The sequence below is a fragment of the Myxine glutinosa genome, chromosome 13 (assembly GCF_964187855.1).
Source record: "Myxine glutinosa chromosome 13, kmMyxGlut1.1, whole genome shotgun sequence".
Classification (NCBI taxonomy): Eukaryota; Metazoa; Chordata; class Myxini; order Myxiniformes; family Myxinidae; genus Myxine; species Myxine glutinosa.
In genome coordinates, this window is record NC_136273.1 from 72,420,175 (window position 1) to 72,436,600 (window position 16,426).

The following is a 16,426-nucleotide window of genomic DNA, read 5'->3' on the forward strand; positions in this document are numbered from 1 at the left end:
GCGTTTATGGGGGTAGGCAGTGGAATACCTTAGTCCAGGTAGATTTTATAGGGTAGTGTGCTCTGAATGTCGCAAAGAAGAACAAACCTTCCTGTAACTAAGTAGGGCCAGATGTCGCGCCAGTGTATATTTGTCTCCATGCGAGGGGTGGAGCTATGCTAATTAGTTAGGGTATAAGGGTAGACTCCCTGTGTGTAGTTGCCTCTGTGGTTTCCCCTTTGTTCCTTATGACACTTACAACACCAGTCATGCGATCAGCGCTTAAATTAAATAAAGCGATTGCCGACCGGATTCGGACATTCTACCACGACGACACCACCCAGCGAACCATCTCGATGGGCGTGAAGAGGGCCGTGAGGTCATGCCCCGATGGAGGATTGGTTATGAAATGATGGGGTGAGTGGGTGGCGCTCAGTGGTTGAAGCGTGCGAGACGTCAGAGAGAACATTCTAGCACCAGGGACAAAAAGGACACGTCCCACCATTTTCACTCTCTCTTGCGCTGGGGTTCATTACGAGCAGACGCACTCTGTCCTGGGCGGTCGTATTCCTGGCTTGTGTGAGATCGTAAAGTGGAAGAATCCGTCTCGGTTTTTCTCTCTCTCCTGGACCAGGCTTTGTCGCGAGCAGACATATTTCCCTCTCACTGTTCCTGGCTGGTAGGAGCGGCCAAATATTTTTCCTCTCCTTGGTGCTGGCTTCATGATGGCTGTGCTTGGTGTCGTGTGCGCCTGAAAGGAACGTCGGGGCTCAGTGCAGCCGAGCAGGAAGGACGAGGGAGGAGCTCGGGCCTGTTCGCTTCACGTCGGCAGCTGGCGGTGAACGCGACTTCGCGCCAACGCATGTTTTCCCGCACAGGGACGCGGGACCTTTGACGACTCCGGACGGTTAAGGAAGCCGAAGCGGAGTAGCAGGCTCCACACACATTTTTACTTTCATTTATTTCTCCATGTGTCTGCATTTGAGTCCGTATGGGGGAGCGTCAATTAGGAATTCGTTTTACCACAAATTCTTTGTTATCCTGGCATTACTTTCATTAAATCATTATTTGTTACATTTTCAATTCATTGTCCTGTCCCGTTTATTTGTTGGTGGTACGGAAAAAAAACCCGTGCCGCGTCCGTCCATCCAGGTAAGCTCTCGCTGCCCTCCAGTACACCCGCGCATGTCACTACCGCCATAGTTGAGTATACGCCTCGGATTTAAAGCTCGGTCGGCCATCCGTCACTCTGTGGTGTTCACTAAAGGGGAGACACACGACAGTATTATTGTCCACTGTTCGTTGTGTAATTTGTCCTTCAAACACTGCATGTGAAGCTCAGCGTTGAGCAGTACACACTATTAGTAAATATATATTTGAAGCTTCATAGGAGACAAATACGCCTCACAAATTACTGTTAGTTCAACTGTCAAAGGAACACGAGAATTTCTACAACTCTAGTAAGGGTGACTTCAGTGACAGAACTTTCAAGATTGCTGTGTGAACACTGCAGAATCCCGGTGATCGTGCTGCTGAATTACGCAGTTACGCGGTCCTATGCCAAATGTAGATGTGCTCTTGTAGGACTCCGTCTTAACCATATCTCGTTTATTCTGCTGTTTCATTGAATGAAATATATTAAGCCAGGATTTTCCGATTCTCCCATTTTCGCATGTCTTTAATGCATCCCATCGATTCTCTCCTGAATGGGAGCAATAATTCGGTTACAGGGGATAAAACCAAGATTAAGCTACGATCAGGGAGAGTCAGCTGAGGCACATGGAACACCTGGGCCTTATATGCCAGAAGCAAACTAAAACATCTGACTCCTGAACTGGAATGTTAAAGCAGACAGAACATCCTGGACTTGGCAGATATCAGCATTGTATTGAGAGAAACGGGTGACATTAAGGATCAGGATGAAATTAATGTTGAGGATTCTGTTCAGAAAGCAAAGAGAAGATAAAGCCCCGGCCCAGTATATGCCTCTAAGAGTACTGAAGGAGGTGTCAGAGCAGATAAGCATGATGTTAACAGATACCTTTAACAGCTCATTGGAGTCAGGACAGGTACAAGAGGATAGGAAATTAGCAAATGTAGTTCACCGTTATTTAATAATTAATAATAATAATGATGATGATGATCGAGAGGGTAGTCAGATCGAGAGGGGGTCAGAGAACTACAGAGGACCTGTTAGTTGAACTTCAGGTGTGGGGAAGATTTTGGAGATGCTAATAAGGTATCAGATGGGAACCATTTAAATAAATTTAAACTAATTAAAGGCAGTCATCACGGATTTTGAAAAGGGAGATCATGTTTAACAAATGTAATGGAGTTCTATGTGGCAGTTTGTGATTTAATGGATGAGGAAAGTGCAATGGATGTAATATACAGTATTCAGACATTCTGATGAAATTTGAGAAGGTACTACTGTATTGGAGGTTGATAGCCAAGGTGAGCGCTTGTGGAATGGATGGTTGTAATGGCGAACTGGATTGGAAGATGGCTTTGTGATAGGATGCAGAGTGGCTGTGGACAGGAGGATATCGGGCTGTGAGGTTAAAAGAGAGGTATCTCTCCTCTTACCTGTAACCTACCTTACTGGAGATGGGTACAGGAGATAGAGAGATAGACATCGAGACATAGACAGAGTGAGTATACTTTGCTCTGAATGATCCTATTAGCCATACATATTGTTATGTTTGTAGGAGGTAGTGATAACTTATAACCAGGTAGATTTGCATAAATTAGCATGCACCGTATGTCGCGATGAAGAAGAACAACAACCATGTAGTAAGTACTTGTTTAGCCGGGATGTCGTGTAAGGTGCATCTTCGTTCCCATCATGAGGGGTGGAGTCATGTTAATTCGTTTATGGATTATGTTAGTTAATCCCCTGTGTGTCAATACCTCGGTAAACTATACCTTTGTTCCTTATGACAATGCACTAGACCTGCGGTTCTTAACCTGTGAGGCGCGCCCCCCAAGGGGGGCGTGAGCAATTTTCAGAGGGGGCGCGGGACGGCAGTATAAAAGTCTAAATAACCCCAAACGGAAATTATAATCCCCCGACTGAAAAAAATTAATTAACCGAAAAGATAGCACCTTATATAATTCCTAGTTTGTTTCAGTCTCAACTAACACTTCTTTTTTTCTTCCGACAGATTATTAACTGGAATCGAAGTCAATGGCAATGAGTGCGAAAAAGAGGAAATACCAAGACGAGTATATCAAGTTTGGATTTGTGGCACTTCAAAAGGGTGACGCAGAGGTTCCTCAGTGCGTTATATGTTACAAGACTCTGAGCAATGATGCCATGCGGCCAACACGTTTGGAACGCCACTTGAGGACAACCCATCCTGAACTAGCAGACAAATCACAGGCATTCTTTGTGGCGAAAAGGGAAGCCTTGAAGCGAGCTAAGTTGGACAGCAGTGGGACATTTTGGCAACAGACGTCAAAGATCGTTGAGGCGTCCTACGAGATTGCCCTGCTAGTAGCAAAGAACAAGAAGAGCCATACAATCGGACAGACTCTCATTAAACCGAGTCTACTGCGAGCGGCAGAGCTCATCCTGGGGAAGGATAGTGCGAACAAACTCTCGGCTATCTCCCTGTCGAACGATACCATCAAGGGACGGATCGATGAAATGTCTCAGGACATCAAAGAACAAGTGACTGACCAGATAAGGGCCTCGCCTGTCTTTGCCATCCAATGCGACGAAACGACAGACGTGGCTCAGTGTTCTCAGCTGCTCATGTATGCTCGTTTCATATTAGGCGACAGCGTGAAGGAGGAAATGCTATTTTGTCATCCCCTGGAAACTTACACGACAGCAGCGGATGTCTTTGAAGTGGTATCGAAGTTCTTCGAAGAAAATCGACTTTCATGGGACGCGTTGGTAGGTGTTTGCACAGACGGAGCTCCGGCCATGCTTGGCTCGCGTTCGGGTTTCGTTACGAAGGTGAAACAAAAGAGTCCCTCTGCTATTGGTACACACTGCGTTATCCATCGTGAGTCCTTAGCATCTAAGACCCTGCCCGCTGAAATGAGGGATTTCCTGAACCTGGCTATCAAGGTAGTCAACTTTATCAAAGGTGGAGCCTTAAACAGTCGCCTGTTCAAACAGCTGTGCAAGGACTTGGACTGCGATCATCAAGCCTTGCTTTTCCACACAAACGTGCGTTGGCTTTCGAAGGGAAACATGTTGGGGAGAGTCTACGAGCTGAGGGAAGAAGTCGCAACATTCCTAGACGTGCAGCGGAAGGCGGATCTCTACAAAATGTTCCAGTCCCGAGAATGTCAACTGTCTCTAGCTTACCTCGTAGACATCTTCGAAGCACTCAACGGTATCAACCAAAAACTGCAAGGGAAGCACATAAACATTATCACGCAATACGACGCCATTCGAGCCTTCATGGCGAAACTCGACCTCTGGAAATACCGAATGGAGGCCGGAAACATAGCTTGTTTCCCAAACTTGGACTCTGCCGTTCCGGACAGCCTTCTCGATTCAAAATTAAAGAACCAAATCATCGATCATCTGACTGAACTCAAAGCGGATTCATCCGCTACTTTCCTGACTTGGACGAAAAGCGAAAGACCTGGAAATTCATCAGAAACCCATTCCAATGCGACGTAGCTGATGTTTCGGACGGGGTCCAGGAGGAGTTTCTGGAGCTGAAGTTCAACTCCTCGGCTGAGGATGACTTTGAAATTCTGGACCTGGAGACATTCTGGGTCAAGTATCTTCCTGTTTATCCTCTGATCTCGCTTCAAGCTGTTCGGATTCTGACGATGTTCGGATCCACGTATCTCTGCGAGGCTGCATTCTCCACGCTGGTCGCTGTCAAGACCAAATACAGAAGCAAGCTGAACGTTGAAGGAGATCTGCGCTGTGCTCTCTCTGGCACGCGACCACGAATTCCGGATCTGATAGCTAAGAAGCAGTGCCAACCATCTCACTAAAATTTAGTGAGATTTTTGGCATTGCTTCTTTAGTGACTAAATTGTTGTTTCATTGATTTTGCGTCCTTTGACGTGACATTTCAACAAACGTGTTTTGTGTAGTTACCCTTTCCTTTCATCGATCCGTGCCTTGAGCTTGTTTGCGTTTTGATGCAATAAAACGAGGTTTGTAATCTCTCCTTTGTTATTTTGAAAGAACATTATCTGATCAGGGGTACCAGATCCAGTGTTTGAAATAAGCCAGGGCCCGCCAGGGCCCGGCCCTGGCTGCCATGCTTAGGGCCCTGGCTGTTAACAGAATCTACGTCAATAGCCAGGGCCCAGGGCCCAGCCCTGGCTGGCTTCAATATCAATGAACAAACCCCTCAGAATGCACCACAGAGCACCTAGAATTCAAAAATTTCCTGGGGGGGACCCCCCAGACCCCCCCGGCGAGAGGGGTAACCCCTCTCGCGCTCTCCCCAAAAAGCGGCTTCGTCAGATGTAGGTGGAGGGGGACGTGGAGACGATCAACAATTGCTAAAGGGGGCGCGACACTAGAAAGGTTAAGAACCCCTGCACTAGACACTAGCCAAAATTGCCCATTAAATACACCAATATAAAAACCACACGAAGCCAGGCATGAAGCACTGCCGCTGACAACCCTGACTTTGGAAGCACACAGGACAAAAGATCCGTGAGGCCACGCCCCGAGGAGCCGTGATTGGGCGGGATTTTGATTGGCACAAGCCCGGGGTAAGATGGACTTGCTGATCAGAGCAGAGATGGACTACAAAGAGGTGGCACATGCTGATTGGTAAAGCACGACAGATGACGTCAGAGCCTGGACGTTAAAAGAACGCTCTGGCCGACATTTCTCTCTCTTGTGCTTTGTCGTTCTGGAGACCATAGCGAACGGTCGTTATTCCCTCTTGCGCTTTGTCATACTGTACCTCGTACGAAGGGTGGCACTTTGCTCTGTGGCTCAAGGAAGCTCATCGTGAACGGAACGGAATGATTCCTAATACTATTAAGTGGAGTTTCTCCAATGGTTCTGCCATGCCACTTTCAAAATCATGCTGCTTGTGACCATTAATGGCAGGTTCAAAAGGTCATCAGAGGAAATTATGTGCTAATAATATAAAGGATTTGACCAACAATAAGCTCCCCAACTTGTTCTGCACAGCCCGAGACGAAGAGGTGTCAATAGCCAATTGCTGTTGTCTCGCTTTTTTTTTTACCACACCATTGACAATTGACATGCACTTTACCGTTGCATGGTAATTCCAAGGTAGACAAGCTATCTCCAAGAAAAGAAGAATGATACATATTTAACTGTAATGATAACCCAAAACCATTAATATACATATTAAAACGAATAAAAAATTAGTTATCTCCCATATAAAAGACAATGTCAGTTGGTGTGTTTGTACAGATGTCTATCCACCTTCATAAGGTTAGGTTTTGAAGGCCAATCTTTTAACACAAATGTGTGTTCACTACGGTCTACTTTTGAGGATAAAACAAACTCCAAAAACATTTTCCATAAAATAGTAATTACATCTCATCCATTGGAAGTGTAGATGGTGGCTTACAAACCAGGCCTCAAGAGTGGTGTACAGAAGCGTTTTTTTTTTTTTTAAATAACAATACATACAAGGCGCATGGTGGTGAAATCCGCTGCACGTGATGTGCAATACATGCAGAGTAAAAAGAGTGTTCATTTACGTCCGTAGAATGTGGAATAAATAAAGAAGACACAAGCACACCTGGCGGTAGGTGAGGTTTCAGACTGCGGTAGGCTCACGAGGCTGCACCATCAAATAAATTGTTTCAACCCGTTAGTTCTGACGGGCTTTTGTACTAGGTTGTAATAAAGAATGTGAGTTATTATCCCCACGGTTTCTGAAGAAAAAAACGAGGGGATATTGTAATAGGCTCCGTCTGTCCGTCACGCTATTTCCTCCTAAATGGTTAAGCAGAAATTAGGCAAACTTGGTATTTTACTTTAAATTTTTTGGTACTTTACTAATTACTTGGTCTTTACTTTACTAATTAATTTTACTAATTACTTTACTTGGTACTTTACTAATTAAACTTTCTATATGCAAACATTTGGGGACTCATTAAATACGTCATGATTTTTTGGAATTGAACCCTGTGTATGCCCCAGGTAGTGGGGACTTAGGGTCACAGGGTTCAAAATGGGGGAAAATGTTACCTCAAAATTTGATATTGGGTCAATGCTGGTGGAACTTTATATTTTGCCATCTTCCAACTTTGAAGGAATGAAGGGCAAGAGGTAATGAAGGGGAGAAGGGGAGAAAGGAAGAAGGCAAATGGCGAGTTCACGTGCTGTAAGGGTGTGGATCATCTTACTATAATTCACCAAATGTCCGTCTGTCTGTCTGTCTGTCCGTCCGTTCGTTCGAGGGTACCGCAAAAACGGCTGAATCGATCGCAACGATATTTTGGGTGGGTAATCCTGGGATCTCCTGGAGTAAAATAGGCTATATTGTTTTTCCAATTTCAGCTTTGGCCTCCAGCATTTTCAGGTTTAGACTCCCGCATAACGTTATTTTCCCGGGTGCCGCACAAACGGCTGCACCGATCGCTGCAAGGCTGCACCTATCAGACTCGGTGACCTCGGTCAAAGACCTTTTGTAAAGACATGGGTTGAATCCCTGCTTGAAAGAATGCCAACCCCCTCCCCGCCATCACGGTCGTCTCTCCAACTCACAATCCCACGAGATATGCGGAAAGGACGACCCAAAACCAATTTTTTTATTTTTTTTTGTATACTGAATCGAGGCTCATGAAAGAGAGCTGACATTTACTTCACAAACAAATCAACCAGACAAACAAAATATATAAAAAGAGGGAGCGGAAGACAAGAGAAGGGGAAGCACACAAACACTTGAGAGCACACAACATTTAAGAGCAGGGAGATGTGTGGGAGGGAGAGGGCTTGGGGGGAAGAGGCGTGGGAACGGGGGGGGGGGGGGGGTGGGAGAGGTATAAAACACAAGGACACCAAGAACTTCCAGGACAGAAGTTGGTATTTCAAAAAAGTGGAATTGGGGTGAAATTAGCGGGCATAGAAAAGATCAAGGTTTTGGATGGGGGAAGATAAGAGATGGTGGTGAACAGCTGTTTTAAAGACCTGGAGGGAGGAGTGGGATTGAAGAGAGTGAGGGAGTTTGTTCCAGAGGCGGGAGAAAAGAGGAATGAAGGAGTGAAGGCGAGCAGAGAGTCTTGATTTTGGCAGTTTAACCATAAGAGGGTTGCAGGCAGAACTTGTGCGACCTGTAGGAATATTTGCTGGACAGAGCCCAGAGAGAGCTGGGGGGGCAAGGCCAGAGAGGAGTCGGTAGAAGACGGAAAGACCACCAACCTGCCTGCGGTGAGTGAGAGGCCCTTGGAGTTAGCTTCATCGCGGGAGATTCCAATGATTCTGAATGCTTTGGTTTCAACAGCGTGAAGACGAGCTAGGTGTGAGGCAGGAGCACCAGCACAGAGGGGAGAGCAGTATTCCATTGAGCTGCGGATGAAAGCCTTATATGTGGTGAGGAGCTCAGGTGTGCCAAGGAAGGACTTCGCATGACGGAGGATGCCCAGTCGGCGACTGGCTTTGGAGGCCAGATTTGAAATGTGGTTTTCCCAGGAAAGATCATGGCAGATAGTGAGACCCAAAAGCTTGAGTAACAGAACTTCTTGGAGAGGATTATTCAGAAAGTGGATGGGAGGGTTGTCCAGTCGGTCTTTTCGGAGAGACATCGTAAGAGTGTGAGATTTGTCAGGATTGAAAGACATGTTCCACTTGTTTGCCCAGTCTGTGATTTTGTCCAGGTCTGCAGAGAGTGAGGAGGCTGCAGACTGCCGATCTGAGGGATGAAGAATGGAGCGATAGAGAGTAGATTCATCAGCAAAGAGATAGAGAGGATTTTCAAGAGAGTCAGAGAGATCATTGATGAAGACCAGAAAAAGCACAGGGCCCAGAACACTGCCTTGGGGAACTCCAGCCTGAACAGGAAGAGATGAGAGAAACCCATTCAGGGCCACACGTTGACTACGACTAGAGAGGATGTCCGCCAGCCATGCGTGGAGATTTCCATGGATACCAAAAGAGGAGAGTTTGGTGAGCAGAGCGGGGTGCCAGACCGTATCGAAGGCACGTGATATGTCAAGGGAGACAGCTCTAATTTCCTGTTTGGCATTGAGGACCTCCATCCATTGTTGAGAAAGCAGAAGCAGCATGTCCAGAGTAGAGTGACCAGGTCTGAAACCAAATTGATGATCAGAGATCAAGCTATTGGAGAAGAGGAAAGATTTCATATCTGAAGCAATGATGGATTCCATGACTTTGCTGATAATTGGGAGAAGGCTGATTGGTCTGTAGTTGCTGGGATCTGTTTATGCACCTTTTTTGTGCAAAGCGGTGATGTTGGCAGATTTCCAAGCAGATGGCAGATGACCTTGAGCAAAAGAGAGGGTGAAGAGAACAGAGAGAGGGAGTGAAAGAGCGGAAGAACAAGATTTTAGGACCCGTGGGCTGATGCCGTCAGGTCCAGTTGCAGAATCAGAGTCGAGGGTTGACAGAAACTTTTCCACCTTGTCAGGAGGAAATGACACAGAGATCTTCTTTTTGATTCGTATATAAACATCATTAAAAGTAAATAATGACCTCGGCCAAAGTTCAAATGACAACACGAGTTTCATCTCTACATGAGAGAATTCCACATGGCTATTTTGGCAGTGTATAAGCTAACAGATCGCTGTCTCCATCGATCTTGCCAAGGCTGTAAGACCTATTGGCTCAAAATCCTTTTAACTGTTGACTTGGTAGTTTTTACAATGAAGGAAACACGTATGGGGAGTACATACGTGTTACGTGCTCCTCCCCGACCCCCTGGTCATGGTGTACCTCCGAGCCCCGAGAGGAGTCACGGCAGAAAAATGTGTTATTCTGTATGTCAAAGATCAATGGAGAAGCCACCCCAATTGTTACTCACAAACAAATATTGTATTAAGATCACACAAGAATAACAGTACAACAATAATAGTAATCAAAAGTACAATCAATATGTCCTATTATATGATGGTACCATCAGTTTCGTAATACATAACTCACTCGGGTGTTTAAATTTTCCGAAGTTGCTATTTTCGTGTCACTTTTCTCGTCCCCTTGGTTCTATTAATCTAAGTGACCCGTATGCCAAATTTTAGACAAATTGAATAATATTTAGAGGTTGCACACTTATAGTCTGCACTGCTTATATTCATTGCATTGCACACACATTGCACACACACTGCATTGCACACACTGCTTATATTCATTTCATTGTGTTATGTTCAATGTTTTACAATTCTTTCGATGTCTTATTAATTTTTATTTTGCAAATAAATCTTCTTCTTTTTCTTAAATGAACTGGAGTAAAATTTCAAAAGTGTGCAGACTGTGCAACCTCTAAATATTACCTGATCTTTCTCAAAATTGGCAGACAACCATTGCATATAAATAGGAATGAGGGCATGCGCAAAGTCAACAAAAATGTCATATTTTAATTTTAAACCTATAATATGAAACACCCTATAACTCACTGTGCTCCAAGTGAGTGAACCAAGAACATTCCCCAATGTCTCTTATTCCCAGCTTCAAGCCAAAGTTGATCCGCTCCAGCGATCGCCAGAACGATGTCCAATCGAGACCAGAATCCCATGCGGATGGCAAGTACAGTCACAAATGTTTCAAGTGGATGAAAACCACAACAACGGAAGTGACGAATCCGTAACAATACGACATAGCGATTGTGAATGTGACAGCTCTGAGGCATCTTTCACTTCGCATCGAATTATTCATTACATGCATTCATTCATTTAATGATCATTACGCTCATTCTTATGCTCATTAAACGTTCATTAAACATTAAACGTTCATTAAACAATTACGAAAATAAAAACGAAAAACATTACGAAATTACGTTCACACCATCACATCAAACACTACCGTGAACACAAACATCGTCACAACATCGTCACAAACGTTACGTTACGTAATTCAAACCGTGAACACATCGAATAATGGAGAGCCCATTGCCCAAATTTGAAACACGATGGAATAATATTTACCGATTTGAACAGTGATGTGGCTTTTATTGAAATTCTACAAATACTGTTTAGATTTTGATGATTTGTGTGTGATATGATTTAACGGATGTTTATATTGTTGCGGATTCGGGGTCCGGCACTCCCGTTACCAAGGGGCGGTTAATCCCCTTGTCCTTTAAGCTGGCCGTTCCCCCAACCCTAGAAGTTATAACGCTCCTTCCGGTCGGGAGTAGCCAGGGTGATTGGTCAATGAAGTCCCAAATACCTGAGTGCTACCCCTGGCCGTGAAGCAGGGAGATAACTCCTGCTCAGACCGCGGACAAGATGGAATTTGCCGAGCGGTTAGCAATCCGAAGCCCGAGCCGTTAGCGGTTGACTAACCAGATCCTGAGCGATTGCCGAAATCGTGCCACGTATATTCAATTGTGAAAAGACTAAGACGATCGGACAGAAGAAACCAAAGTAAGGAAGAACACAGGAATTTATTACCACAATAATTAAAGAGGAAACGGAAGGGTAATGTACAAGGGAAGAAGAAGAAGCAGACACAGGGCAACCTTATACAGTCTTAATTATCACGCCCAGGACAACACAAACAGACTTACACGAAAGGAGTAATGGTGGCAGGGAAGGAAGGTCCAAGCAGAAGGACGGCGTGGGCTCCGGCCCCGATCCACGCTCCACCCCGGTCCACGCTCCGGTTCCGATCCACGCTCCAGCTCCACGGCGAAACCCAGCAGGTAGCGCTGCTCGTATATTGTTGCACGCGAGCGGACCTTACTTAGCGGGGTTCATATATCGGGGAAGGTATTCGGTTTTCTCTCTCTCAACGTTCATAACGTGCTGCAGTTCAACATAAGTCCCCGGCGCAGTCCGATACAGTTGGTCGCTCCCTGCGCAGTTCGTAATCATCAGCATCCCCCAGCGCAGTTCTGTGTAATCGAGCTCTCTTTTGGCGCAGTTCGTATCAAGCAATGGTTCCCTGCGCAGTCCGTAATCAATGATGCAATCTGCTCAGTCCGTCATCAATGGTGGCTCCCTGCGCAGTCCTCTTCGTAACGTGACAATCAACCCTCCCCTGCGCAGTCCGTAATAGGGCTTCGCGCTCGCGCTTATATCTCGTGCGTTGAAATCAAGCCGCCTTCATAGGGCTATGCCCACTAGCGAGCTTACCTCAGCCCTGGTTGGTCGGCGAGGGCTCGCTGGCTCCACCTTTGATGAGTCGACGGGGGGGCCATGCCTCCTCCCCGCGCTCCGCCCTTCTTCGCCAGCCTGACCGCATGCGCAATGGCATTTGATGCAGCGAACGCTGCTAGCAAGCAAGTGCTAAGGCGCGTAATAGCAAGAGAGAGACAACCCCCTCCTGTAGGGGCGCATGATGGAGTAGCTTGGAGAGAGAGAGACAAACCCCGCCTGTAGGTGCGCATGATGGAGTAGCTTGGAGAGAGCGAGATCAAAATGCACGGGATTGAAAGACCTATCTTATTTAATTAATGCAACGCAGAGTCAAACTATTGGAAACAGAGCCTTACCTGAAACACATACTAATGAAATAACTAGAGTTCCTATGGTGCCCTACGTGTTGTATATGGACTAATTAGTGTGCGACCTTTAACCTTTGGAAGATGGGAATATTTACAGGGCATTATTTATAATGGATTATTATTTACACGTGCCGGTTCTGAAAACCGTAGCAATATGAATCGTTTAAAATAGAAAAAAGCCTTCAATTTCTGATATTTTGCCTTTTCATTTGGGCCTCCCAATTGAAGCCCCACCCATGTGTGGGTAACGTTGCTCGTCATTAAAACCTGTGTAAAATGAACAATGTTTTCCTGGTGTGAAAGAACATTATATTTACCAATGACGGAAATCCACCATCGCAACTTCAGTCATGCGAATGTTATGCAAATTGCTGTAGAGCTCATCGCACTACCTTTTATCATGCCATTGACATGGACTTTACACCACGCCGGTACGATTTTAATCATGGTTCACCCGTCATTGGCAACTCTGCAATACAATCTCAATTTTAAATACATTTTATCATTGATCCATTGACCAAAATTATACTTGTAAAAGTTTTTTTCACATAAAATCGATATTTTCTTTTTTTAGGCCATGTATCAACAAACTAGATGGCTTTCATAGAATACTTACCTTGCACAGTCAACTTGGTGCAAGCCAACTCTTCTGTTTTGGAAGGGTTGTTTTTTTCTTTGATCCAATATGGCTGCCAGATCCCTGGTGTTGGCTTAGCGATTAGGGTGCCGGCTTGGGATCCTAGGATCCTGGGTTCGAATCCCGATCGATCGCTGAATTAACATCAGGGGGGTTGACTCACTCAGCCTGTCATCCTTCCGAGGTCAGCAAATTGAGTACCAGCTTGCTGGGATGAATGATCACGGTGTGTACCCCAATTTAGAATAGGTACACCGTATTCCTGTGCATCGTAACAGCGTGACCAAGGGTTGGCGTCAGGAAGGGCATCCGGCCATAAAAACATTGCCTCAAACAGGGAACCATGATTGTCATGGGGCCCGCAAGGCTAACCCCCGCTCTAGCCGGGAAAATGGCCTTAAAACGATCATTCATTCATTCATTCAATATGGCTGCCAGACCACATGAGCGATGACATCAGAAATTTATATTCTCCAATATAATTGTTGCGAAGATCAAGCTCAATAAATTTCAAACTGATCAGACTAAGCATTGTCCCTGCCAAATTATGACGTCATAATTAAGGCACCAATGACCATCGTTAACAACACTTATTCCCCATGCGGAGTTCTTTACAATCAGCCAGGCTTCAATTTTTCCATGAAGCGGTTTCGAAGACATAGATGTGCAACTTTTTTCGGTTTTTCCAAGATGGTGCCTGTACCACGTGACCCATGACGTCATAGTTATCGCTAAAATTCTACAGGCGGAGGCTCTCATATGGTCAAAATCTCATGTCCATTGGACCAACGGTTGCCAAGAAAATAAGTTTGAAAAAATGCAGACACGCACGCCACACGCACGCCACAACTCTGCTTTTTGCTTCGCATGCGCAGGGTAAAAAGACCAAGTTAATCAGAAGCTGCATTTAAATTGCGAAATGGGAAACGTATTAAGACAGAGGAACAAAAAGAAGCACAAATACAAGAAATCGAGAAAATAAGGGAAGAAGAAGAACAAGTTTGTTCGAGACCGATTTAAATACTTTTAGAACACAAAACTGAGAAGCTCAGCAGACATTTGTTGATTAGCAAACGGATGATAAGTGGACATCGAGGCAGACACAAATATACCCCTGCATTAGCCAAGGTGGCATTTGGCTCTGCACACAACCAGCACCAATGACGTCATCGTTAGCTGTCTGGTGGGTCTCCAGTATAGAAATACATTTTTACAATTGTCTGCTGTGCCTTCCTCAACATCAGCAGACTAGCCCAACACAAACAGAAATTCCCAAAGCTGGTTGGAGACTCTCATGATGTGTTACACCTGGAACAAGGAGAAAATATCCTGCCAGGTTCAGGTTGACATTGCAGTCGCTCGATTTTGCTCAATATGAAGACCATGTGATCTTAAGAGAGCTGTGAAGGTCCGTCATAAGTGAGCAACATTTACAGCATGTCGGGATACCAACTTGATGTGCTCAGAGCACAACAAACCAGACAGTTATTGGAACAAACACAGCAACATCATTAAAATATGGATAGCAGTACAATATACATGCTATGGGGGTGAAGGACAAGGAGTAGAATGGGAGTAATTATAGGCAGGTAGGAAATAGAAGAGAAAACAAACAGGAGAATTTAAGGAAGGAACATCACACGCGAGCTAAATCCTTCATTTGTGTGCAGCACGTGGCTGATGGTTTGCAATCAGTGCTCAGAGTTCACCTGTGCCACTGATGTGGTGCTCCCAGGAGGTTCAGATGGGAATATGACCAGGGTGCCAGCAATACCTCGTACTCGTTCTCAAAAGACACCACGGGATCTTTCATTCCCACCAACTTATGTGAACAGATGTGTCCCGAGCTACATTTACATCCGATGGAAACATCCATTCATGCAACACCCAGTCTCAGAAGCACCAATGTGACGGTCTATAGTCAGGGTGAGAGTGAAACCCAGACGAGCATCGTCTGCCAACATTGAGAGACGAGAGTCATGCCCTACTCTTCAATATAGACCTAAGGTAGGAAGACCTACTGCATTTACTGAGCTGGGATGATCGGGGCCTCGCTTTAGATAAGTGCATGCAGTGTGCAGTGTTCATGCGACGACTCGTGCATAGTACCGCTAACGCAGCACGGGCACGGTTCTTTTTGGTACAATGTTTTGCTCTGAGTTGCATCGTGTCTGTCGGTCAACCGATGAGAAGCATCCCACGTTTTGCAGGTCAATAATGCTTGTATATGTGGCAGCATTTGTCATTTGCTGCCGCGTACTTTGAATAGTAGTATCACCAATCAAATGCAATGACATTACGGATGTGATTTTTCATGCACCAACGTGGTACACTGCTCGAGGGCAGACAGAAACTTTGTCGCAACATGAAAATCGATCAATACTTCGATGAGACATTATTTTGTGAAAACAGTATTTTTTGCTATTATTGGGAAATAAAATCGGTCTCAAGTATACAAAAAGCGGTAGACACCACCAAAAGCGACCGATTTGGCAACTATGGACGAGGAGGCTCAAAGTGTGCTACTTCTTCAACATCCTGCCAGACAAGTATATCAATAACAAGAACGACACTCTGTGGAGTACCTCTGCTTGATCTGCGTCTGAGAGATATCCTGCTGTATATCGTTTTTGGCTCTATCACTCAATGGTGAAGAATCACTTTTAAAACCCTCGGATCTGGATCTTCACCAAAATCGAATCAATTCCTCCTTGTAACACACTCAACCACTCCAACAAAGTCCAGATCTGACCATAAATCTTTGAGACATTCTGTTCACAGACAAATGAAAAATCACTCAAAGAGCAACACTTGGCAAAAGAGAACAAAGTAGAATGGCACTCGGTAGAGCACCCTTTTGGCCTATACTGATCTCCAAAATAGTTGGTGGTTGGATTATATGACCTGATATGCAAATCCTCTTAAAATTTCAAGTCAATTTGATGAAAATTGAGGATTTTAGACATTTGAAAAGGTTGTCGACCTTTGGCCTATGTTGACCTTTTGACCTATACTGATCTCAAAAATAGTTGGTGGTTGGATTCAGTGACCAGATATGCAAATCCTCTTAAAATTTCAAGTCAATTTGATGAAAATTGAGAATTTTAGAAATTTGGCCGATGTTGACCTAAAATATAATTGGTGGTTGAATTATGTGACCTGATATGCAAATCTTCTTCAAATTAAGTTAATCGGAAGAAAATTGACAATT

General features: G+C 44.9%; 2 protein-coding genes across 12 annotated transcripts in view; one reads left to right on the forward strand and one right to left on the reverse strand.

Moving 5' to 3' along the window:
* Positions 1-16,426, reverse strand: part of NAALADL2 (N-acetylated alpha-linked acidic dipeptidase like 2) — a 466,559-nt gene that overhangs the window by 339,092 nt on the left and 111,041 nt on the right. The window lies entirely within an intron of this gene.
* On the forward strand, positions 3,173-4,621 carry LOC137430468 (protein FAM200C-like). The gene has a single exon (XM_078767023.1). The coding sequence runs from the start codon at positions 3,173-3,175 to the stop codon at positions 4,619-4,621; it is 1,449 nt and encodes a 482-aa protein (XP_078623149.1).